Below are 26,406 nucleotides of genomic sequence, written 5' to 3'. Positions count from 1 at the left end.
TAGCTTGAATTTTTTTGTTGTGAAGCAAAGGAAAAGTTGCAAATTAGGAGTGTAAAAACGTGCTTTGCTTTGTGCGAAAGTCAAGTACACGGTAGCGTTGAACTGCTTCTACACTGCTTTGGAAACACGAGTTAGTTGCCCTTTAGTCCGGGGGCAAGTGTCACAAAAAGGGCTCCCTGGTGTTCCTTGATATTTAAGGCCTGGTTACACGATACATTAACACGTACGGGTTAATGTCTAAATGTATGAACGCGAGAATGAACGCCAAAATGCACCGTGTAACCACCCAACTTGTGCGAATGCATGCACAGAAAATAAAAAACGGTTCTAATTTGGTTCATGCATTCGTACATATTCCGTTCCGGTCCACCAAAATCATTTATGCAAACGTACATTAACTTGTACGTGTTAATGTACCGTGTAACCAGGCCTTTAGAAGATAGGATGCGCTTTCATTCCCTTGGTTTTGTACCTAGGAATGGGGTCGATGACGATGAGTGGCTATTTCGCTCAGAGAGCCTAATTAATGAAGGCAGCCAAAATGGCTGCCAAAATATTCAAATTTCTCTTTTTCGTAAGACGATTATAAAAATAATGCTCCACATTGGGTATTTCAGTTTTTAAAAATCCAACGCAACTTTTGAGAAACAAAATAATTCACTATTGTGGATATATTCATCATGGTATCATAGATTGCTGCCACCGTTGAGGGCATTATGAATTTCTCCTACTTCTAGTACTTCAAATTGTATGATTTTTGCTGTTTATAATGCAGAAATGAGGAATAAATGGCAGAAATCTAAAATAAGTAATATTTTTGATTTAATCAGATGTTTGAGGTGCTAAAAAAATACGAAAAGCAAATGAGATCTGGAGAAGCCCGCAGGATGACACTTGCCTCCGGAGAATTACTGCATAAAATGTGATGGAGGTCTTACCAGAGTGACAACCGCGCAGCAAGAGAAGAGGAAGGCGGTTACTAGAAACACTGCCAGGCGGAGCCACCTGTGCGCTCCCACAATTCCTCCGACCAGCTGTCCCTCCTCTTCCTCCCCCCTGCTTCTCCCGCCCTCAGCAGCATCCATGTCCCCCTGGTGGTGCGATGTGGAACTAGGCGCCAAGCGCAAGCAGACAAGGAGTCGGCGCAGGGCTGACTGCGTGGGCTGCGACGCCGAAGAGGCCGTCGGCTTAGCTTCGGTGCATCCGTCAAGCCAACAGAGGTAGAGGAAGACGATAAGGGCAGCCAGAGCGGAGCCGAACGTTCCACACAGGACCAGGGTCCTAAGAAAGAATGATGAAAACCTTATTCAAGGGGACTGCATAGAGGAGGCCCCATACACATGGAGGGCAGATTTCTGTTGCCACTTTAGTCGCATTTTAATCGGGTTTCAAAAATAAAAATAATAATAATTTAGTTTATTTTCCTGAGCACTGAGGCCCATGAGAAAATAAATGTAAAACTTTTACAGTTTCAGCAATTGGTACATAAATAGAAGAAAATAAATAAATAAATAGAATTTCATATAAATGCATCCTGTGCAAATCGCCAATAGCATGAAAACAATTCAGAAAAACAATATTTTCAACAAAAGAAAAAAATCACACTTTGATATAACAGACTAATTACAAGGCTCTAAGGTATTAATTCTTTATGACAGTACTGTCAAACAAACATTTTTTTCCAAAAAGAAACCAAAACATTAGGATAACACTGCGATTTAGCACAATTCTGAACTAAGTCAACCATTTATTCGCATGTAAATCGATAAAAATAACAACAACAATAACAATAATAATAAAACTTCAGCTAAACAAGAATATAAAATAGAGGAATTCACCTTGAAGTTAATGAAGCATTTTTCAGAAACCTATATGGACTATGTTTAAATTTATTGATGTTTGTAACGCTTCTTATTTGGGCTGGGAGAGAGTTCCATATTGGTGAGGCGGTTACTATGAACGATTTATTCATGCGAAGCACGGCGCGGTGATGACTGCAATTTGATCCACTTTTATCCATTATGTTGCAGTAAAATGTTTGTAAATGCGAGGAATAGCTTTGAAAAGTGATGAATTTGATCGACCACGTCATCATATGTAAGAGTTTCGGTAGATTCCCTAATTATGCCTAATTTCCCGGAAACTCGGATCACTTTGTCCGTCAGCGACACGAGTGGCGACTTTTGTAAACTCATTTAAATGCGCGGTGGGTGACAACACATTTAGAGGCCGAATTGAGGATCCTATTTTGAAATATTCGTGATCTTACTTATCAGTGAGGTTCGTGGATGATCAGGCGTAGATTAGCCAGTGAGTGAGGGAACTGCAGGCTCTAGTGGATGCGTTAGTCAAGCGTTCCTAAGAGTGTTGCATGAATACTAATCACAAGAAGACCAAAGTTACGCGGTTTTGCAAAGCATTGTGAGCTAAGAATGTGAGACTCAAGGTAGAAGTTTGTGGGGAAAAGCTTGAACAGGTCGAACAATTCAACTATTTGGTCTTCATATAAAAGGAAAACCGATGCAGCAGCAAGGACATTAGGAAGAGAATCGCGTTAGCAACGGAGGCGTTCATAAACAGGAAGGAGCATATGAAAGGATGGCTATGGAAGAGTTTAAAGAAAACGTTTGTGAAGAGTCTGATCTTGAGTGTAGCTCTTTACGGTGCGGAAACTTGGGCACTTAAAGGAGGAGGACGAGAGAATCCTGGAGGCGTCCGAGATGTGGGTGTCGAGAAGAATGGAGAAGTTGAAGTGGACGGAGAGAAGGAGGAACGACGAAGTGCTGGACATGGTGGGTGAGGATAGGCAACTTTAAGATGATATACGGAGGAGACAGAAGGTATGGATGGAGCGAGTTTTGAGCGGGGAGGGAATGTTGAAAATGGTGTTAGAGGGAAGAAAATTAGGTCAACGAGGGAGGGGAAGGAAGAGAAAAGGATTTTTAGAGAGATTGAAAGCGGCCTTTCTTGCCAGCCCATCTTGTGCAGCCTTTCACTGATCTTAAAAATTTAATTTCCGACGATTCTATCTGCCTAAATCCATTTTCTTTGGTACCCAACATTCTGATCCGTAGAGAATATTAGGGACTGCCATAACTTTATAAAATTTTATTTGTGTTTCTTTTCTCGTTTTATTTTTTAGAGTTCTTCCAATTGTGCCACATATTCTTTTGAAAGTATTGACTTTATTTTTAATATCTTTGTCCTTGTAATGAGTTATATCGCATCCTGAGTATTTGGAACGCCATACTTGCTCAAGGACTTGATCCTCAATAACGAATTCTATTCGTATCGGGTTGCTTCCTAAAAAATGCCATAGTCTTTATTTTAGAAATTCTCAGGTTGTATAGTTTACTCAACTGGTGCAGTCTGTGTACTGCCATCTGTAGTTTAACCCAAGTATGCCATTCGTATGTAATGTAATTGATTGAGTCTTTAAATGAATTTATCTTATTATTAAAATTAAAAAGAAGAACTTTGTGAGATCACATGAAGTGTAACGTTGAAACCATGGTCATAAATGTGTAAATAAATATTCATGTGAAAGCACAAAGTTATTCTATTTAATTTTAATAATGAATCGCTTTCACAAAGCTACAATCAAGCAATCTACGCCTCAAGCAATCAATTTTATTCTTATCACTAAAAACAGTCACCGTGTAAATTTCCTCTGAAATTTCGGCAGTACTCACGGTGGCGTGGTGAGCGCTTGGATGAAGGCCATGCATAGGAAGAGGCAGACGGCACACGAGACGTAGAAGCGGAACTGTGCGTCGCGCTGCTCTCGATACGACTTCTCTTGACTGCCGCGCCGGAACCACAGCGACACCGGGTTCAACTCCTCCGAGTTGAACCACTTCCTGAGGAGACAAATAACCAAGAAATACAGAAACTCTGCATCACAAGAACGGGATAAGTTCCGAAGACTTGGAAATAGGTCGGATTTTCCGTAAGTCGGAAATGACTCCTCGATATCCCCACTGCAAAAACGATCAACAATCGCCCACCGAGTCAAATCCGCTCATCTAATCGACCAACAATACGAATCCGCTCAGCTGGCAGTGTGCGGAGCATAACCGCTCATCTCCTATTCTCCAAGCTTGGAGGTGAGCGTTTATTCTACGGACACTGCCAGCTGAGCGGATTCGTATTGTTGGGCTACTAGGTGAGCGGATTTGATTCGGTGGGCGATTGTTGATCGTTTTTGCAGTGGAGGTATCGATCTGTATACAGTAGGGATGGACGGATCCAGGATTTTTATCGGATCCGGATTCGGATCAGATCCTTGATTTTCGGAGCCGGATCTTTCGGATCGGATATTTTCGGATCCAAATGCATTTTCAAATTCCTGTCGCTGAGATTCCCCCGATGATTGTTCAATCTCTTGGGAAGAGTCACATTATGCGCCAGTCGTATTTTGCCATTTTTATTTTCCACGGCTGAAATTCTCCTTCGTAACCTCTGCGAGAGCTTTCAAACAAAACCGGTCATGAGTAGGACAAGAATCGCATGCGACGGCGCATTCGAAGATAGAATTGGAACTCTTTCCACCCTTATTGCGCGTTGCATTCTCTGAAGCTATTATTCAAAATTTGGGATCCAGATCCGATGTCTTCTGCGACTTTGGATGCGATGTATCCGATGAAGGGCAATATCCATGGACATTTGGATCCGAGGTATCCGATCCGACCATCCCTAGTATACAGGCATTTAATCTGAAGTTTAACACAGTGAATTTATTTAGGGACGGCTATGTAAAGTCAAATAACGTTTTTTTGGAGCAATAAAATCAGAGTTAAGGATGTCTTCCAGTTGAGGTAACCTGCTAAACTAACCCAAATCCTGAACTACTTTTCATTACTTTAACTTTAAAATATTTGTAAGGCAACTTACGTTGGTTAGTGTCTTGGAGAATAGGTCTTTAAGAATTAAATTCAAAATTTTTGGCCAACGTTTTGACACATTTTTTTTTACGTACAAAGGGATTTTTTTGGAATGAACATGATTTGTTTACATCATTGTCATCGCAAAAACGCACTGATGAAGACATAAAAATACACCGAAATGTTGGAAAAAAATTTTGAAAATTATTTTTTAAAGCCCCACACACTAAAACAATAAACTACGTTAAAATTGAGGTCAATAGAAAGTAAAAAAACTCAATAAAGGTTACAACAGTATCATGTTCCGGTTAACGCTAACTAGACATCATAAAATTCTCCCCTAGTCTCATTTGCGTACTCTTTTATTCCGAACGACCAAGGTATAAGATCATAATGCCATTTTCAAGGTACATGATTCTTGGACGACAGCCTATACTGTATACAAGTGAGGCTAGAGTTTCGGGGACGGAGGTTAATGAATGTATGAGATGAGAAGAGGGGGAAGTGAATTTACTGCGGAGGATTTCGTAGGTACAGTAGGAATGAGGGAAGTGAACGCATTCCTTCCCCGAAACTCTACCCCTAACCCTAGCCCATTGAAATATATAAATAGGGTGTAATCCAAGAATCATCTATCTTGAAAACGGCATTATCAGCTGAAACCTTGGTCGGTCGCAGTAAAGGGTTGGACAAATAAGAATAAATGATTTCATTATGTTAAATGTTAACAATTTCCACAGAATAGGGTAGTTTCCTTCATCAAAGAAAACGCAACGCATTGATTGCGACTCGTTACCCACCATTAGTGTATTCATAATGTACAAATTATTTGGTTTTAGAAATCCCAGTTTAGACGAATGGCAATGGTCAATTTTAACCTCATTTGAAAAAGGCCAGATTGGCGCTCATGCTATGCCGCTCCACGTGACGTCATAGGGACCTAATTTCTATACGAATAGATAAGAGTTTTACATCGTCTGAGATTATCAATGCATGCATGAGGCCCAGAGTTCAGGGAAGCATCTCTTAATAATCACCAATCAAAGCTGCCTATGGTTGTGGAGTTTCCTGCGTTTGATAAGGTATTTATCACCCTTTTTTAAGCCAAGCGCTACCTGCTAGCAGGATACTCTGCTACCTGCTAGTAGCCTGCATTGCAGCGGCGCACCTATTCTCCCCTCAAGGTCACCTCACTCGCCGGCAGCGGGAACCAGAATGACGTCACAAGGGCTTTTCCCATCATTCATACTTAGCCGTCATGTTTTCGCGCGCTTCAAAATTTTCACATTTCATTTAATCGCGAAAAATAGATATAGTCATTTAAAAATCTGAAAGCGTGAAATGGGTACCCCAGGAGTAATAATATTTCGATGTAGGTAATAAAAAAATAATAGGAAACCACCCTTTTATGCCGGACAATTTATTTTTACAAAATATTAAAGACAAAATCAAGGAGAATAATGAAGAGAAGGGCCAATTACATTACACAGAAGTTTTCGGTAGATTATATGGTAGGTTTCGGTAGCTTTTAAATCCGTTTTCAAAAATGTCCACGGTGGTGAGAGCAAAATGATCCACTTTTTGCTATATTTTGCAGTATATTATTTGCGATTGCGAAGAATAGCATTAAAAGGTTGACTTTAGCTACCATGAAGTAAGACATCCAAGGCCCAAATTAAAGACAGTTAAAGTTAAGTGAAGGTACTAGATAGTACCACCAGGGCGGCGCTGTGCGTAGTGTACTTACTTGCATTCCAGGCAGGCATTCTTGCTGGGCAACAGGTTGGACTCAATCATGGCGATGCTCTGCGATGGAGGAAGAATGGGAAAAATTTTAACGTTTGGTGAAATAGATACGCAATAAAAATTAATATGAAATCAGAAACTACAAGATGCAATGAAATATCTGAAACACACTCTCTTAACAAAATAAATTCAATACAGATAACTATTAAAGAAACTACTTCACACACATCAAAGAACGTTGCAGTATAGTTTCCATTTTTTTGTAGATAGTTTATTGAAATAATTGTTTCTATGGCTGCATGTAAACTGTAAGGTAATTTGATCTATCAATGTTGACACATACATCCGTATTTTTTCGAAAAAATTGGGTAATTATAATTCATAACCAACCCTCATTTCAAAAAATTATTTTGTGCGTAAAAAATATAATTTAATATTCATTGTGTTGCAAGGGGATTTGTGGTCTCTGCTGATATCCTCCTAAGCCTATTACACTTATAACGCATCTAATTACAAAATAAATTTATAACGTATATAATTAAATCACTATTTTAGTACTTGTGATAGCTAGATTTTCTAAAGGGAATCGACCGAAATGAATACGCTCTTGTTGAGATGTTGTAATATGTTGTAATTTTTTCCAACCACATAGTGAACATTATAACTTAGACGACTTATCACTTTCACTGGAACGGCATTGTTTTACTTACAATTAGTGGCATCTGGCTTGTTTAACAAGTAAAATAAATATTAAAAATTTAATGGCATGTATAGTAACACCTCTTCAACAACTCTAATACCTTCTCTAACACCTCATATGTACCTGAAATTCTATTAAAAATATGTCTACTTTGAGAAAATACTATTCTGAAATTGTTATCTACAAGTCGCAAAAATATTTTGACAATGATCTAATGCAACAACTACGACTACAAAGATCTATTCGTATTTCAATAATTAATTGTTATAAGTTATTCGATAATATTATCATCTTATGATTGGAAATCGCTAGATCTTACGATAATTAGATGAATGTTATTGGATGATTTTAATTAGATCCTGGTATTTTAGTAATCAGTTGTTATCTTAATATGTGAGGGATAACGTTGGTAGCGCATGCAAGGTTATATTTGCTTTCGCTTAGAGACATGGATAATGTATTGTGACCTTAAAATATTAATTTTACAAACTTAAGTACCTTAAATATTTTCCTAGCTTAATCCTTGAGTGTTCGTAAGAGACTTCATTACACTTACTGATTATGGAGCCTCCAATAGATTTTATTGGCCATTTTTGGAACTAATCTCTATCTTTAACATTTATTTCTTAATATTACTCGAGATACTGTTCCGATTACGGTAAAAGTGTGAGAAAATTGCATTTTCATCCAATTATGAGCTATCCTAAAAATTTCAGCGCTCTTGCTAATCAGGAATAGGTCGAAATGTGAATTGCAAGATTTTCCCGGAAGGACAAAAACACAAGAACAAGGCAGTGAGTATAATAAAACGTGGTATAAATGAAGGACAGCCTATTGAATACTTCGTCATGATATTCATAGGTGGATTTAAGGAGGGGACAGAGGGACACAACCCCCCCCCCCAAGAGCATAAAGAATAGACAAGATTTTAATACGGCTACTATTACGTTCGTTTTGTTTTGTGTATTACGGAGCTTCAATAATTTAAGCCTTGACCCCAAGTAAAGGGGACAGATTTGCCGGTCATTGGTCATTCGCAAGTCAGCGCTCGAAAAAATCATCGTCCAAGTGAAAAAGGAGTCCGAAAACTGACTTCATTATTTATGTAACTTATTAATATTTTCATATTGTTAATACTATTCATTTTAAAATTTGGATAATATCATTTTGTACAATAACTGTTGTATTTTTTAAAAATTCCAAATATGAAAAGACCATTTGCCTGTCAGACCAGTGGCGTAACTAGGAATATGGTTTGGGGGGGATGGAATGGCTTGGGGTGGCGAACAACAACTTGGGGTGGTTCAAGCAACAACTAGGGGTGGTCCGGGTAAATTAAAAAAAATGACATGCCTGGAAATACATTTTACATCATTTTGACACTAAAAATTAAACTTTAAGCAGATATAGTTACTATATGCCAAAACTAGACAATAGTTTCAAATATTTTTTTCTTTCTCCGAGGCTTTGGGGGGGGGGGGATCTATATTACCTCAACCCCCCCATAGTTATACCACTGTGTCAGACCCTAGTACACCCCCTTAAGAAAATAAATCCTAGATCCGCCACTGATGGTATTTAGTTTTCAAGCAAGTAAAACATCGAGGAAAGTGACTAGTGGAGCCCGATGAATGCGTGCAATTAATACGAGCCCTTATAGGTCACCGCCCTCCCGGCAGATGGCACGATTGGCGCTTTAATCGAACCCTCGACTGATGATCCATCTCGCGTTTCCTCCTCGCTTTCGGGCAGTTCGAACGCCCAATATGCCGAGAGAACTCAAATTAATCCGTCGATCACTCGGCATCCGATACTGAGCGACCGATTCGACCTGTCGACCCCAAACCCCTCAGCGCTCGATCATCGTCAAATGGGGCGTCATTTGACTTTGATCGACCGGTGTGTGGCACTTGACACCGTGTCTGAACGAACACGACGCCAAAAATCACGTTTTATGTTGGAGATACATTTATTTATGTGCAATGTACATGCATCAATCACTTTGAAATAATACCTAGCGGTTACAAGGAGGAATTCCCCCCCCCCCCAAAGGGATCAATCATGCGTGGCAGTGAGTAGAATTGAGGTTTTCAGAGAATATCGGAGAAAGAATTCCAGGCGATGAAAACTTCTCGTTGATTCAGTGATTTCTGTCGGGAAGTTGCCTGGTATATTTTGATAGCCTTTAAATAACTACTAACAGATCGTGTTGCTGATGTGTCGAGTTTAGCAAAGCAGTGAGGATGAGGGACACGAAAAAATAGTTTGCAATGAGGGTTGGTAATGATTAATATGTACCAAATATATTAGAATTTAACGAATTGACTCGTCATCCCAGATGGCGATGTGCCACGTCAAATCTTAGGGCATACAGAATTGAATTTATATTGAATTATACAGTTTTTTACATCTCATTATGTTAAGTCGATCCTATGAAGTCGCGCCCGAGACAACAAATTTTACCAAATATTTTCGTAAAAACACGTTAAAATTGCTATGATATGATTGATGCCACGCAGGTTACGTAAAGATTCATTAATTTCAATTATTTTCCTCAAGATGGAAAATAGACTATCGCCTGCAGCTGGCCTCGGTGACAGCGGAGAAAAGTCAGCGCCAGCCGAGCCGAAGATCGTGGGTTCGAGTCCCGCCTGCTTTGGTTACCCCTACTCAGGGCATGGGTATTTGTGATCAGTGGCGCAGCGAGGGGAGGGTTTTGGGGGATAAACCCCCCCCCCCACCCAGAGCTCAGAGAAAGTTTTAAGTTTAATCCATTTTACTTAATGGATTAGTATTACTTGTAGAATAGTGTTTGGATTATTCAAATATCCCTCAGAAAGCCGTAAAACTCGCGAATTTTAACCATTATTCTTAATTTTTTTCTGGAGGAGGGCCCCCGCAACTCCTGCTTACCCTGGTGGGTATGCAATAACCCCACACCCGTAATTATTAGTTGCGCCTAAAACCCCCCCTAACCTTAATTCCTAGCTGCGCCCCTGTTTGTGATAGTCCATCGTTCTTGACTGCCAAAACCCCCAGATGTGGAGGCCTTTATTATGCTGTTTCCATGGAGATGAAGATAAATATAATAATCCTTTGAGGGCATAAACAAAGCCCTCAAAGGCTTGTGAAGGCGACGGATTCAAAGAACGCGTCGCTCTTGATGGATCGGTAGTGATTTATTATTTTAAAATTAAATATTTCCATTTTCATCTAAAGCTATCATCTTGAAATTCTCTGAGTTTAAGGAGGATACCCCAAGAAACATAGACCTGTATCTCACGCATAGGAATTTTACATCTGAGGGGGCGAGGACTTTTCTTTCATCGGTCCATTCGCCCGCTCTTCATTGAGCCTTCAGCTCGTTTCCCTTGATAGCTACGCTTGGAAAAGATTCGTGGTCGAGGCTTGAGGAAAGAATCCGTCCGCATGAGTCTCTCTTTAGAGAGCTCACACTCTATTGGCTTATTGAGGCTCCGCTTTAGTGAAGAAATCACTCAGAATGATGTCATGAAAATCGGAGTTCATGGAGGCGACTGGGGGAAAAACTCTTAGTTTCCAAACGATGATAGAATTCAGCAAGTGGGCTCTCCAATGTGAGTTCACGACGAAAATTTAAAGCAGTACGCCCAATGGCGCCGGCTAGGAGCGGCTACCACCATGGAGAATTGGAGATGATCAACTTTATAATGGAGTAGTAACTGCACACGCTTTTGTTATAATTTTTTTTAAATAGTAATACCTATCATAATTGGTGGATTTGGAAACTGATTAGTGCCACTTATATTAGGAGCACCAGATATAGCTTTCCCCCGATTAAATAAAATAAGATTTTGACTTTTACCTCCATCATCAACTTTACTTTTAGCAAGAAGTTTAATAGAAAGAGGAGCAGGAACTGGATGAACAGTGTACCCAGGTCGTGGAGACCGTACTCATGATGACTTCGTGTTACTCATTCTTATCATATTTGATCGCTCATGTCTCGATTCGTGGGTCACGAGGTTACATAAAATTAACAGCGATAACTTTCCCACTATGGCCAACGAGTCTGACAAGTTTCATGGAAATTCAAGGTGTCACACTTCGTTAGCGGTCCTGAATTGATAAAATACTCAGCGAATAAAGGAGCCCATCTGTTAAGCGTACTGACTAGACCAGATAAAGTCTCATTTATTTATTTCCACAGATAACACCATTTTACAAAATTCAACTGATTAAGAGAGTAACAAAACTAAGAACAAAATAAAATAAAATTAAGTATATAACAAGTAATTATTTAAAAAATGTGTACAAAATCAAATAACTCCAAGCAAATGTGAACCAGAGTCAACACGGAAGGAGACTAAGCTATTTTCGTACAAAAAACAAGGTACTCCACGGGATAATTTTTATTTTTATTTTAGATTTAGATTTCAATTATATTGTTTTTTCTTTATTTTATCTTTACTGCATATTACCTACTTATGTATCTAAAGTTCATGCGTAAGACTTTTTTGTTTATCATTAAATAAAAAACCAATTTATGAAGATAATCCCATCCACAGGCAATAGCCTCTGGGGTCACCGAAAGCTCCAAAAAAGGTTCATTTTCATCTATGGTATTTAAAAATATTTAAATAGTTTAAGGAGCAATAAATGCATCATTAGTATTATGTAACCGGAAGATGGAACCTAATATAGGACTCAATGGACATTTGCCGTAATATGTTTTTTTCTACACTAAAACTATAGAATCTTTTAAATCGAGTACATAAATAAGCACACGTAATTATGAAAGGAGGAACTCTAAAGGGAGTCACAAAACAAAAGTAAATTTAGTTTCCATGGTAATAACCATGTATCCCCCTTTACATTACATCACAAAGTCAATGGCAATGACTTTTGCATAAGAGTTCGAAGGAGAAAAAAACAGAACCTTCTTTGGGGCTCAAAATTTGGAACTCACGATACGTTCTTCCCGGAATAATTATAAAAAAGTCAAATATGCCTAGTTATGACAGCCAAATTACTACGTCATGACGTCGTTTTGAATCGTTGCGCTCGTGGTTCATTTAAGTCATTAAAAACGGATGTGCAACGAAGTGAGTTTCATGAGCATGTTTTCCTCATTATAACTCATCTTATATGCTGAGCCAATCAATGTGGATGATGCTACGTGCATGGCTTCATAACGAAGCTTGGAGAGCGTGCAGCGAGGGTTTAATGAGAATCTACGAAGGATAGTTGAATTTTTAACAGGAGAAAACTGTAAAAAAATGCGAGATATTAATAGGGTAACACAAATGCGCAAACGTAGTTCAATTTTGAAACTACACTTCAATACGTAGGTCATTAGTTAATCTTAATTTTAAATAAATAAAAAAAGTCTTAACAAAAACCCCCCTTTAAGCAGCGGAGAGGTTGATCAGCTTCATTAGAGGGATTGAAAAATTATTTTTTTTTCATAAATCAATCAAAGGAGAATTTCCCACTCCATTTTTTAAATCTGTATATACCACCTAATCTATGCACCAATTTCAAAGCCACCCGCCCTCTTAAAAAATCGCAGTCACTCACCACCACTCCACCCTCACCATGCATCCGTCCCAGATGTGAAACCAGCAAGATATTCTTTTCACCCCTGCCTCTTACCTCCCCAAACTTAAATGCCCCCATATATTTCCCTCTGCCACCTGTACTTCCACTCATATTATTTACCTCCTTCATTGCAACTTCTGCCCCGCTTTCTATGTAGACCAATGCACCACCCCCCCTCAACCTTAGAATAAATAATTGCCGCTCCTCCTGCTGTCCGTAATCCCCCCACACATCTCTCCCAGTCCCCACACTTTCTTTGTCTCACGACTCCCTCTTCAATGAATGCTTCAAAGTATCTGATATTGCCTCCCTCTCCCCACTGACTCCGCCCTCAATCTCCACACCCTCGAATTGACACAAATTTGGCATCTGCAAGCCAATAGCATTCCTGGCACGGGTTGACCGTCTCAATTTTCCCGTACTCCTCACCTTGAAAATGATACGCTGTTACGAATCCATAGAAGGACAATATCGCCATGTGGAAAAACCAAAGTTTTCATTGCTTCAACTCCAACAAATTCGATACCTCCACTGCATAAACGCTCAACAATCAACCACCGAATCAAATCCGTTCTCCTAGTACTATGAGGGTTATCTAGATGAGCGGATTTGAATCGGTGGGTGATTGTTGAGCGTTTATGCACTGGAGGTATCGAATTAAAAAAAAGAACTCGCGCTATTTTCTGAAACACACCTCGTATGTGCCTACTTTGAAGTACAAATACTCACCGTGAGGCCGATGTTCTTGGCTAGCGTGCTCTCCGTGATGTTGGCGAATGGCTTGTCCGCGCCCCAGCACTCCACATACTTGGTCGTCTTGCCCTGCACCCGACCGCGCCTCTCCTGGCTGCCCTTGCGACCATCCGCACCACCACCATCCCCTGCCGCGCTGCCGTCCGCTCCCGTATCCTGGCCCCTCTGCGGAAAATTAGAGGATATGAAAAAATAGAAAACAGGCTTTTATATCGCAAACCAGAAGAATAAGTACTTGGGAATGTTTGATTTGATGCAGTTAAGTAGCATCAGCAGAGCTGAAAACCCCACCGTTTTTAACACCTAAGTTTCTCATCAGTGTTTTAAAAGTACACTTAGGATTGGAAACCGCAGATCTTAAGCAGAAGACGGGACAACTTAGTTGGCCACATTGTGAGACATGATGGCCTGATGAAAACAATCGTAGGACAGGTGGAAGGGAAGAAGGGCAAGGGACGGCCCCGAATGAGTTACGTAGGATAGGTTATAAAGGATGTGAAAGAGAATAAATATGTCACTATGAAAAGGTAAGCGGATAGGAGAGAGAAATGGAGAGCTGCGTTAAACCATTCTTACTTAGGATTGTTGACTAATGTTGACTGGTATCGGCTATCCAGGATTAAAATTTCGCGACACAACTTTTCTCCACCCTGTATGCAGGGTTAACAATAAAGAATGGTGCTTTTTCAGTAATTCAAAGGAAGATAATAAGGATAGGGTGGCAGAGATATTTTAGAGGTTTCCCTATCCCAGCTTGAGTGACTTGGGGAGGGAACTTCAAGTACAGCAATCCGTCCGTTGGATAGGACGTTAATACATTGTCCCCTTGACGCCATTCGTTAGGAGTAGGATAATGTCAACGCCGGGTTTCTTTCTTGACGAGCGACTAAGCGCTCTACATTGCAATTTATTTATCAAGTAAATAAAACTGTTTGAGAAGACAAACTCGAAAAATAAAAAATAAACATAAACTGCAAGTAATTCTGCTATCATTTAAACCATGTTCAAAACTGCACCATTATTTTATGACGATCCTATATATCAACTATTTATCATTCTACATGTCAAATAAAGTTGGAGAGACTGACCATTTGGATTGAAAATTGATTTTCAATAAGATCGGACTTGATATAGTGGCTATCTTCTATAATATTTCTACTGTATAGATACCTTTTTCTCAACTTATACACAACCAAACTCTAAAAATGAGGTACCAAAATGCACAGAATTTATCAGAGAACATGCGACGGCATATCTTACTTCCTAAATATTGCTATTGTTTCCTAAAATTGGTTTTAAAATAATTTAAAAAAACAAAAAAAAAACAAAAAAAAAAACAAAAACCGGTAAATATTTCTGACGTTAACGGCGCATAAACTGATACATTTGTTAATTTGCAACAATATCTTGCATTCTTTAAATAACTTTTATCAAAATACGGCTGATTCCACTTTCAAGTCTCCTGTTGATACGTAAGTATGAGTCATCATGTGCGTTTAACAGAGGATAGTGTTATTACTTCCAATGTTGTGTTCAAAGAGGTCCTCTGACCTCAATTTGTACATGAACATTACAATTAAATTTGCACATTAAGACCCTGCCTTTTTTTCTACATTTTAAAATTAGAAACGCGCCTATCCCTCTGTGGACCTGCATCGAAAAGAGCGGGGGAATCCCGCTGGGAGCGGGCGCGTCACGCTCGTTTATTATTTATTTTCATAAATTCTTGGTACTATTACAAGGATAAAAATCGAATGCTTAGTCGTCACAGGCATAGTTAAGTAGAATTTCACTCTATCATAGAGCAGTGGTCTTCAAACTTTTTTAATGCAAAGGCAAAAATCGATTTCACGTCATCCAGAGGGCCGCAATATTCCATGTCATTTTACCGTCACTTCCGTCAAATTTGAAAATACGTATACTTTCAAAGTGTAATAATCTTTATTGATTGAAATGTTTAATAAATCAATGCAATTTTTGACGAGTGTATAGATATTTGATTCGCGATACAATACTTTCTTTAGCCTCCAGGAGCCGCAAGAAATTAGCCGGCGTGCGGCGGGTTGAAGACCTTTGCTTTTAGAGATACAAGACTTGCCTTCATCAGTGGCAGTTCACAGGAAATATGAGAAAGACTAAAAAGCAATATTTTAAAACAAGCTGTTAAAAATTGTGAAAATAATGTTACAAATCCCGTGCAAAATTTAAGTGGGACAAAGAGAGTTAGAAATAATTTGTCATCAGTGGTAGGGACGATTTTACGTCGAAAAAACCAATTAAATGCTTGAAATAAAACTTAATTTTTTTTGCTGAAGATTTTTGCAGCTCCTTTTCTATCTTTCTTGTATATTCCTCTCGGGAAATTATGCGTTGAAAACATATTTTTATCGCTCAACATTTCACTCCTCGTGGGAGAGTTCTCATTCTCTTGAAAATATCTATGAATGGATAGAAAAAAGCCGGTGGCCTATACTCCATCCAAAAGGGCTACTTACCGTGGGAGGGATGATCAGGTAAGTGTCGATCTTGTGGTCTCCCAGGTAACCCTCCCTCGATCCTCCGTTGCCTTCCTCCACTTCGAAGCGACCGTTGAGCTGCAGGAGGGTCGCCTTGGTGATGTGTACCCGACTGCAAAATACAAAATACGACAGCTTGTGAGTAGATGGATCAATGGGAATGCATAACGGAGGCCTTATCTCGTCTCGTTGAAGGTTGATTTTTGTACCACTTTGGGAGAACTTATATCGGTTTACAGATATGCCCGCATAGCGGCGATAAGTGTAGAGCGATCCATTATAATAGGGTAGTTTCCTTAATCAAAGAAAACGAAATGCATTGATTGCGATTCCTTACCCACCATTAGTGTATTCATAATATACAAATTATACAAATTATTTGGTTTTAGAAATCCCAGTTTAGACGAATGGCAACGGTCAATTTTAACCTCAATTGAAAAAAGGCCTGGTTGGCGCCCATGCGATGCCACTCCACGTGACGTCACAGGGACCTAGTTTCTATGCGAGTAGATAGGAGTTTTACATAGTCTGAGATTACCAATGAATGCATGAGGCACAGACTTCAGGGAAACATCTCTTAATAATCACCTATTAAAACTGCCTATGGTCGGAAAGTTTCCTTCGCTTGACAAGGTATTAATAACCCTTATTTAAGCCAAGCGCTACCTGCTAGCAGGGTACTCTGCTACCTGCTAGCAGCTAGCATCGCAGCGGCGCACAATATCCTCGCCACCAGGTCACCTCACACGGCGAAAGCGAAAAATAGATATCGTCATTTAAAAATCTGAAAGCGTGAAATGCGTACTCCAGGAGTAGTAATATTTCGATTTAGGCAATGAAAAAGTAACAGGAAACCACCCTATTATATACAAGTGGTTTGGAAGCCAAGGGGTACAAGTCATTTCTTTTTTCTATTCAGTATCATGTACAGATATTTCGTACAGAAAGCAAACGAGATGAATTAGATGTTTGATAAAGTGATTTTCCCTTGGAAGTCAGCACAGAACTGAGACTCACTCGTGTCCTTTGGCAACCGTTTTTGTGTATTTCTTTTAACAATTAACTTTACCTAACTCTGTCGAGAAAAAATCACTTGTACCCCTTGGCTTTTCACGTCCTCATATCAAAAGCACGAATATTACAAAATAATGATCCTCAAGTCGGCCTCTAAATGTGTTGTCACCCACCTCGCATTTAAATGGGTTTACAAAAGTCGCCACTCGCGTCGCTGACGGAGAAAGTGATCCCAGTATCACGGGAAAATCAGGTTTAATTAGGAATGTTACCCAAAATTTATATACATGATGATGTTATTTATCTAATCCATATATTTTCAATGCTATTCCTCAAAATTTGAAACATTATATCGCAGACTATTGGAAAAAATTGCATATCGCATTCATCAGTCATCACCGCGCCGCGGAGATTTATTTAAGCCGATTAAAATGCGACCGAAGTGGCAACAGAAATATGCCTTCTATGAGATGGAATTGGGCCCGTCTATGCAGTCCCCTTCGTGGAGACGAAAAATGAGGCCTAAGAAATAAAAATCGTTGCACAAACTGCAGTTTAATGTGAAAATGTGGAGAAGAATTTGAAATGAGGCTATAGGACTGAAAATTCGTGTACATAGCGTATTTTAATGTGGAGACGAAAACATTCGAAATGATTTTTTGGAAGTGAAAGTTTTGTATACGGCGCAGTTTTGATGTGGAGGGGAAAAATTCAAAACGAGGTGAAAAAAATATAATATCCTTTTACGGAGCACAGTTTTAAGGTTGTAACGCATGATGCGAAATGATAATTATAAAATGAAAACGCTCGTAACAAGCGCAGTTTAAGTGTGGAGACGAAAATATTCGAAATGAAGATTCAAAAATAAAAACCTTGCAGAGCGCAGTGTTAATGTGAGATAAAAAAAATTCAAATGAGGTTAAGGAAATAAAAATCGTTGTATATAGTTAATTTTTTATATGTACACAAAAATAAATATGAAATTAGGTTATAGAAATGAAAATCCTTGTGCAGAGCGAAAACTTTTAATGTGGATCCGCAAAAATGCGAAAAAGGACGATTAAGAAATAAAAATCCGCAGATGAAATTGGAGACGAAAAATTTAGTAATGTGGTTGCAGGAACGGAAATGCATGTAGACAGTGTAGTTTAATAGTTACAAAGGCTTAATCCACTCATTAGTTTATTTTTGAAGCCGGTCGAAGTGAGCCCTCGGACGGAGAGACACGGATTACAAATGGAATTTCAATATGGACGCATAATGTTTCTAGATAATTAGCAAATTTTACACAAATAATCAGGAAATGGCATTGTGTAGATTATTCTAACCACCACTAAACCACCCTATTTTTGGGAGGTCTCACACCCACCATCTCAGATTTTAATTATTTTTTCCCTGTTGTTAGTTTCAACCTTAGTTAAGAAAAATCCAAAATATTAAAGACCCATTACAAGTATTTTCCAAGATATGAGTGCTTGAAGTCAATAAGGGAAAAAGAAAAATTCTGCCCACCTGTCAAATTATATTCAAAACTACCATATTTGTGCCCCTGTAAAACCTAAACCATATGATCAAAGCTAGTAAAAATCTTAGACTCTATAAACATGCTGCTATATTTTTCAAAGATGCTATCAAAATGATTTTTACTTCAGAACTTTTTTTTCTATAAATGTTCAAAAATTGCACTTTTGTCAAATTTTGACAAAAAAAGACATTTTCAGACACATCTAAAAACGCATATATGATACAAAAGCCATAAAAGCCACTCTCGTCGTTGACGAGCAATTAGATCCCAATTAGATCCTACGTAAAAATATGCTTGTCCAGACGATCCATCCTTTCAATCAAAGTCACTCAAAGAAATTGAACAATATTAAATTCTGATCTCGTTACCACACAGTGTAGCTAAATCGCTACGGATCTTTCTCGATAAATTAGTTTATGTACCACCAAAATACTTCAATGGAATTCTAAGGACGACGAACAACGTACCTAAATATCTTCACCAAGCAAAAGGTTTTGGAGGATAAAACCCCCTCCCAGAGCTCAGAGAAATATTTAAGTTTAATCCATTTTACTTAATTGGATTAGGATTACTTATAGAATAGTGTTAGGATTAATCAAATATCCCTCAGAAAGCCGTAAAACTCGTTCTTTTGAATTATTAATCTTAAAAGTTTTCTGGATGAGGGCCCATGCAAATCCCGCTTACCCTGGCGGGTAAGCAATACTCCCATACCCCTAAGTATTAGTTGCACCTAAAACTCCCCCCACCCTAGGCTGCATTCTTAGCTGCGCCCCTGGATCCTCCTGCGATGTAGACTAGATAGATGTAACTCAAGGCTTGTGCCCCAACAAGAGAAAAGCCAGAGAATGAAAGGGAAAGTAAGACGCAGGGATACTGGTCAATAACTGTGGGACGCCCCAAAATTCCTCTTTACGGTAACCCATTCTTATCTCCGTCCATTAAAGAAGGAGCAGTCGCCCTCCACGGATGGAGAGTTTGGATTTAATGTAAGGAGCCAAGGAGCAATAGGTAGAGGAAGGAAGAAAAACATCCGAAGGTGCTCTCCTGCGCACTCATAAGAACGAAATCGCCGTCGTAATGGGAGGCCATTTCCCCCAACCCGTGCTGCCCTCCTGCGGTGGCGCTCAGAGTCAATCTCGGTGATTGGAAGCGGGGGCAAGGTGCCCTCGTGAGAGACGAAGAGGCCGTAAAGGGAACAAGGAGAACACTTTAGTTCGTAATTTATTCCACAGGTGGCCCACTAAAACATTGGATTCCTCCCGTAATTTTGGATTAACGTAGGAGTATTATGATAGAAGCAGCGGACGGCATCACTGATTCCATCTCTCATCTCATAGTCATAAAATCCTGAGATTGGGTACTACAGCCCTCAAGATCTTTTGTTTAATAAGCCTAATTTACTTGAATATTTAATCGGGTTTATTCTGTTCTCAACACGGATACAAAATATCTTGAGTACTTTTGATGCAAAGAAATACCTTAGTGGTAACGCATCAAATTTGTATTTATTACAGGTGTTGAGTGCTCAGAATACGGTTGTCTAAATATTTGTTATTTTTTTGAAAGACTTCTCCTTTACATGAGTCCGCTTGTACGAAAATTCTGAAATTGTAATTCTGTATTCTGGAAATATTGTCACCTGGAAAGCATATCTAGTGGTATCATTGATTCTATCTCTCATCTCATAGTTATTGGTCTCCTTCAGGCCTAATTTCTTCCTTTTATAAGCCTAATTTACTTGAACATTGAATGGCCATTGTTCTGCTTCAACACGGGCATAAAATATCTTCAGCAATTTAAATGAAAATAAATACCTTACAAGTAAAACATCAAGTTTTTACTTAATGAAGGTGGCGAATGCTCAGAATTTGGCTTTCTGAATAACTATTGACTTTTTTCGGGTAGTTCTCCTTCAGTTTGTTCCTCCATTTCATTTCTCACGCAATCACTTAACCACATGGCATGACCTATCTTCCACGTGGTTTTCTAGCGTAGAGAGCTCCATAGCAGCTCTCATTCTTCTCCTATTCTTTTTTTAACATCTACAACTATCTACGAAGAAATTGGAACTGCCTGATCCGAGTTCATATGCAGACCAGTGAAAAAGGAAGAAAACGGAAGGGCGTGCTCAAAATCTCAAATAATAAAATTAACTTGATATCGAGTGTAAAACGATCTCCTGTGACAAATCACGAACTTCTTCCAACGGAAGAGAAATCTAGCGGTCATCGTCGAGTTAATGACTTCGGTATTATAGGTACTATTTATAACTCGATGCTAAGTTTATTTTTTTAACTCGGCAATGACCGAAATAGGTCATTGATTTCCGTATGATACTATCATTATTACATAAATTGTTACAAGTCGACCATGAAGTCGGGTGGTAACGTAAAGCCAGGAAGTACATTAAGACAAAAATTTAAAATACAAAGTACCATCTTGGTTTACAGGTTACATCACACAAAAATATGCATAAACCAAAATGCAAAACAAAATACTAAGTGCAAAATAAATTTTAAAAACCCTCAAAATACCATTTTTTACACAATACATATCCCCATGTACATAGCACCAAACCAGGAAAAAACAATACATGACTACATTTATATTGCCCTCGACATCCATTTTTACACAATAATATACGAAGACCAAAGTAAAAAAAAACAAGAAACACCAATTTCAAAAAAATATACGTTTATGAAGCCCTCAAAATTCAATTTTATTTACCCTATTGATAAATATAGTGGCGTGAGTTGGGAAGGGCTAAACGTGTTCCTTTGTCGTAGAGTGGCCTTGGAAATTCGATGCTCATTTTTTTTAGTGGGCAATGATCAAAATATTTCGTAAATGATCACTTGATATCGTAGTTCTTTTTCCTATAGTGAATTCGATATCATGTTTACTTGGATTTTTGGTACGTTGGAAGAGGACCTAAAATATATGAGGCAACTCAAAGCCACGTGCAGTCATCGACTTCAGCAATAATCCCCTCTCCAGCCACAGATTTATTTCACTGGTATGGTATTTGGAGGAGGCGACCGACAGCTGAAGTCATTTGCGCCATGAGGAAAGGATCGGTAAGGAAGGGTGGACAGAAACCCGGCGTCGGGATTAGCCTGCTTTTAACGGAAAGCGCCAAGGGGACCACGGCTTAACGTCCCATCCGATGGACGGAGTGTTGCGCTTGAAATGTCCTCCACACGATATTCAAGCAGGGATCGGACAGTCTCTGAAAATTCTCTGCCACTGCCGGGATTTGAACCCGAGCCCACGGGATGGGAAGCCAACACTCTACCCACCACACCAACCCGATCCCCATTTATTTCACTGCCGCCGGATTCCCTTTCGATTGAATGTCGTACGGATCGATCAGCAACAATCCACGACGGACATCTCTTCATAACCCTTCCACCTTCCCATTTTCAAGATTGAATGAAGAACCCTGCTGCATGGTGAGCGCTGCAGACAGTGTAATGGGCCGATCAATCGAAATCATCGACGTTGATTTAAAGCTACGAGGGCCCTCCAGAAATTTAAAGACATTTTGGCATGGCAAGGTAATGGGCAGGACTGGCACCGAAATCTTTGCATCAGACTGTACCTACACTCCGTACGCAATCAGCCGTAGTAGATTTTGCATCGAGTCTCTTTGGAGTATTAATACGAGCGCTGAAATAGGGTGGTTTCCTATTATTTTTTTGTTGCCTACATCGAAGTATTATTACTCCTGGAGTACGTATTTCACGCCCTTAGATTTTTAAATGACAATATATATTTTTCGCGATTAAATGAAAAGTCAAAATTTTCAAGCGCGCGAAAACGCGACGGCTAAGTATGAATGCTGGGAAAAGACCGTGAGACGTCAATCTGGTTCCCACTGTCGCCGAGTGAAGTGACCTTGGGGCGAGAATATGTGCGCCGCTGAGATGCGCTTGGCTTAAAAAAGGATTATTAATACCTTATCAAACGCAGGAAACCTTCCGACCATAGGCAGTTTTAATTAGTGATTATTAAGAGAAGTTTCCCTGACCTCTGTGTCTCTTGCATGCATTGGTAATCTCAGACAATGTAAAACTCCTATCTACTCGTATAGAAACTAGGTCCCTGGTACGTCACGTGGAGTGGAATCGCGTGGAGTGTTTTAAATGTTCCTAGGTACATCAGAGGTCGCCATTTTTAATGTTGGCTTAATTTACTGTTTAATATTACGTCTAAAATACCAAATAACTAGCTAATACTAATCACCATTGCATGTCTATCTCACCTATGCTACGATAGCCACTCTTGGAGTGATCAATTTTTTGGTAAAAGACTTCGATATGCAACCAAAAATTTTGCTTTTCAGCGTTTAAAACTTCAAACTAGCGTCTTCTTTGTAAACATAATCCAAATGAACTCAAATTGACCTATGCTACTCTCTAGTGCTCCTTTCACGTAAATAGCTTACTTTAAAGTCCCTACGCCGCAGCACTTGCCGTTAGTTTCAAGTGTTCCTATAGATACACTATGCCCTAGGTACACCACCCTCCCCTATATTTTGATGCGAAAAAACTGTCTTCTGAAATCCAAGGAACCTGTCTCCCAAGTTTGAACCTCGTAATAATAATAATAAACGTCTTTATTGGGCGAGATTGGGACTAGAAAGTCCCATCCTCAATCTAACCCCTCGTCAAACATGAAATATATGCAGTTAAATACATTGTCAATTTTCTCATGAAATTACATGCAGAGAAATTACATAAAAAGATAGAGAAGTTCCATTTTCAATCAAGAAATAAAATTTAAAGTTAACAAAGTTACCATTGACCAAGTGTAAAAAGATATTAGTGAGCGTGGGAAAAACCTAAGGATATTGACTGTCGTCCTTATTGGAAAAAACCCACGGCAGGAAAACACCCACACAAGAAGGGGGGCGTGAAAAATCTGCGAAAAACTACTGAGAGAGCTAATGTAAATCTGGGTATCTACAAAAACAATAAATTACATGGAAAATGTCACCCAGTACCTTTAAAAAAAAAAAAAAAAATGAGACGAAGCCGGAGGAGATAAGTGATGAATCTTTCCTACTGTTCCCATGATGTTACATGTCTCGTTGTTGTACTCGAAGAAGTTTTACGTGTAGTGCCTTTTTGAAGGAGGCGAGTGATGATGATTTACGTAGCGTTAGGTCAATGTTCTTCCATTCGCGGCATGCAATGTTGGCTGAATTTGCTGTTTAATATTAAAAATGTGTAAATTACCAAATAAGTAGCTAACACTAATCACCATTATATGTCGATTTCACTAATGATGCGATAGCTAACCTTGGAGCGATCAATATTTTGTAAAAGTCTTCGATATGCAACCAAACATTTTTACTTTTCAGCGTCAAAAACTTCAAACTAGCGTCTTATTCGTAAACATAATCCAAATGAAATCAAATTGACCAGTGCTACCTTTCTCTAACCTTTTTCTACCTTTCGTACGAGGTATAGGAGCTGAGAATAAAAAAATGGGAGTTGAACGAAAACCCATGTCCTTTTTTATTGGAGCACAACCCTGGAGATCCTCCGCAAGATGGCCAGATGCGCAAATTCATGACTTCGATATGGGGGATGCCTCGAGTCGTGCGTGTGGAGAGCGTCTGCGAATCAATGCGAACTGAACACGGATCGATAGTGGTTTTGATTCGATCCATTGGCGAAGTTGAGGCATTTCAGTTCACATTACGGTTGTCCCAGCGATCGTCCTAACGATAGTTGCAAGAACTAGATGTGTGAATGCATGTCCGGATAATAGTTCACGTACTTCCTAACGTTGCCACTTTACGATGGTTAGGCGCTGCGACACCGGAAGAGGAAGCGACTAGAGAAGGACGAAAAGTTTGTGAAGCTCCCATCGCTCTATTTTTTTCAAGGATTTGTCCAAGCAAGGAAGGATATGGGTGGAAGAAATATTATTCGTTAAATACACGTTGAACACGGTAATATCTTCACCCTGCATACCTCAACAGCTTTGCTAACCAGCAGTTTCTCGTTCACTTTAGATTTCAGCACTGGAGGGCAGCACAGGTTTTAACCAACGCAGTGTGAATGCACAATAGTTCCAATGATCGCTGGATCAATCATAACTGTACGAGGCATAAACTAAGCTGGAGTTGATGGCTGTGGATGTATTGCAATCGGAATTGTTGATTTAACCTCTCTGGAAAATAATATAATTACAGATTGATTTTTCTTTTAATATTCACCAGGAATAAAGGGCAAGTCAAAACCCACTAGATTTTCACATGAAGAAAAGGAGGTGAAATTTATTATCCTTCAGAACTGCCACATCTTTTGCTTTTCTACCTATGCCATCACGAAGCGAATTGCATCCCTTTCCACACTTCTGTTTAGGTGAAATAAGCGACATGCCATTCTTGAGTCAAATGAGTGCTTAAAATCTATCCCGGATGAAGACTGCTACAGAACAAAACAATTTACAATGGAGAAAAAGAAATTCAAAAGTGACTCCACAATAAACATAACAGAGAATGATACGTGCTTCGGCATATCCATAAACAATAAATTATGCAAACAAAATTAAACAATGATTCACGTGGAAGCTTTCTACCATGTTCAAATTCCTGATAGTCTACGTAGTTCGGGAAAACTCTAAGAGATGGCGATAGTTTACTATGCTTTCATAACATGTTTTTCTACGAAATATATCGCCCGAAATGCAAAAAATACGTGGAAATCACTTATTCTAGTAAGATTGAATGGTGTATCGCACAATATATATTGGCAAATAAAGGGATAAGATCAAATTATATGGTAACAAGCTTGACCCGTGTCTGCCATGGTTGTTTTTAGCAAGGTTGGTATATTTCCGTGGTAAGCCTACAGCTATACTAGACGTAAGACGTCTAGTTTTGATCGTAAAGATCGCCCAATTTCGAAAAACCCTGACGAAGTCTCACAATCAGAAAACTTGATGCATGTATGTACTTTTTATTTTTAAAATAATTGTTATCATTCTGTTTCATTTTCTGACATTCATTTGTTGTTTTTTTGCTGATTTTTGGTTCTACGGTGTTTTATGTTGAGTTGATACCTTGGTGACAGGGAGAAAAACAAAGGATTGTTGTGTCAGAAACCATATTGAGAGGTAAAGAATGAAGAAAAAGCATAGTGTCAAGTAATATTGATGTTTTTGGATTCGCTTTTATACATTAAAATGAGGAAATATAAATACACTCACTTTATCCCAAAGTGGATTGGTATTCGGCAATTGTTCTCACGTAGCTCGATCGAACATTTGTGAATGTGAATGCATCTCTTCTTTCCAGAGTAATTCGCTTTTTATCTACGATTCACGGTCTTTAAACGACAACGCCATCTGAGATATTTCCACCTACCATTTTAATAGGCAAAAACTAACGAGCGAGGTTTCTTGTAACGCCAAAGAATTCACATCATGGGCCTGCCTTTGGATCGTTCTTTAGGATATCATATTCTTATAGGGCGCACAAAAGCTTTTACTTGAGAAGACCATCTATGTGTTGGATTATAAACAAGTTTCCGTGAGATTCGAAGTGACTCTCTAACGAGATATCAAGTTGACAAGAAAGAACAGAGGCAGAATGAGATCTCGAAATACATAATCAATATAACTTTCCATATATATTGTGGACGAATTGATAAATAGATGAAATTGATTCAA

At 39.0% G+C, this 26,406-nt stretch overlaps 1 protein-coding gene across 3 annotated transcripts in view; it reads right to left on the bottom strand.

The window, feature by feature from the left end:
- Positions 1 to 26,406, bottom strand: part of LOC124163423 (adenylate cyclase type 2-like) — a 579,364-nt gene that overhangs the window by 37,234 nt on the left and 515,724 nt on the right. For all 3 annotated transcript variants that reach the window (XM_046540331.1, XM_046540332.1, XM_046540333.1), the window contains 5 exons: positions 16,158 to 16,290; positions 13,639 to 13,827; positions 6,631 to 6,689; positions 3,693 to 3,860; positions 939 to 1,281 (listed from right to left, as the gene is read on the bottom strand). In XM_046540331.1, coding sequence (XP_046396287.1) covers positions 939 to 1,281; positions 3,693 to 3,860; positions 6,631 to 6,689; positions 13,639 to 13,827; positions 16,158 to 16,290 — 892 coding nt within the window. The remainder of the gene's footprint in view (positions 1 to 938; positions 1,282 to 3,692; positions 3,861 to 6,630; positions 6,690 to 13,638; positions 13,828 to 16,157; positions 16,291 to 26,406) is intronic.

This window comes from Ischnura elegans, chromosome 8 (genome assembly GCF_921293095.1).
Source record: "Ischnura elegans chromosome 8, ioIscEleg1.1, whole genome shotgun sequence".
NCBI lineage: Eukaryota > Metazoa > Arthropoda > Insecta > Odonata > Coenagrionidae > Ischnura > Ischnura elegans.
This window is presented reverse-complemented; position numbering and strand designations above follow the sequence as displayed.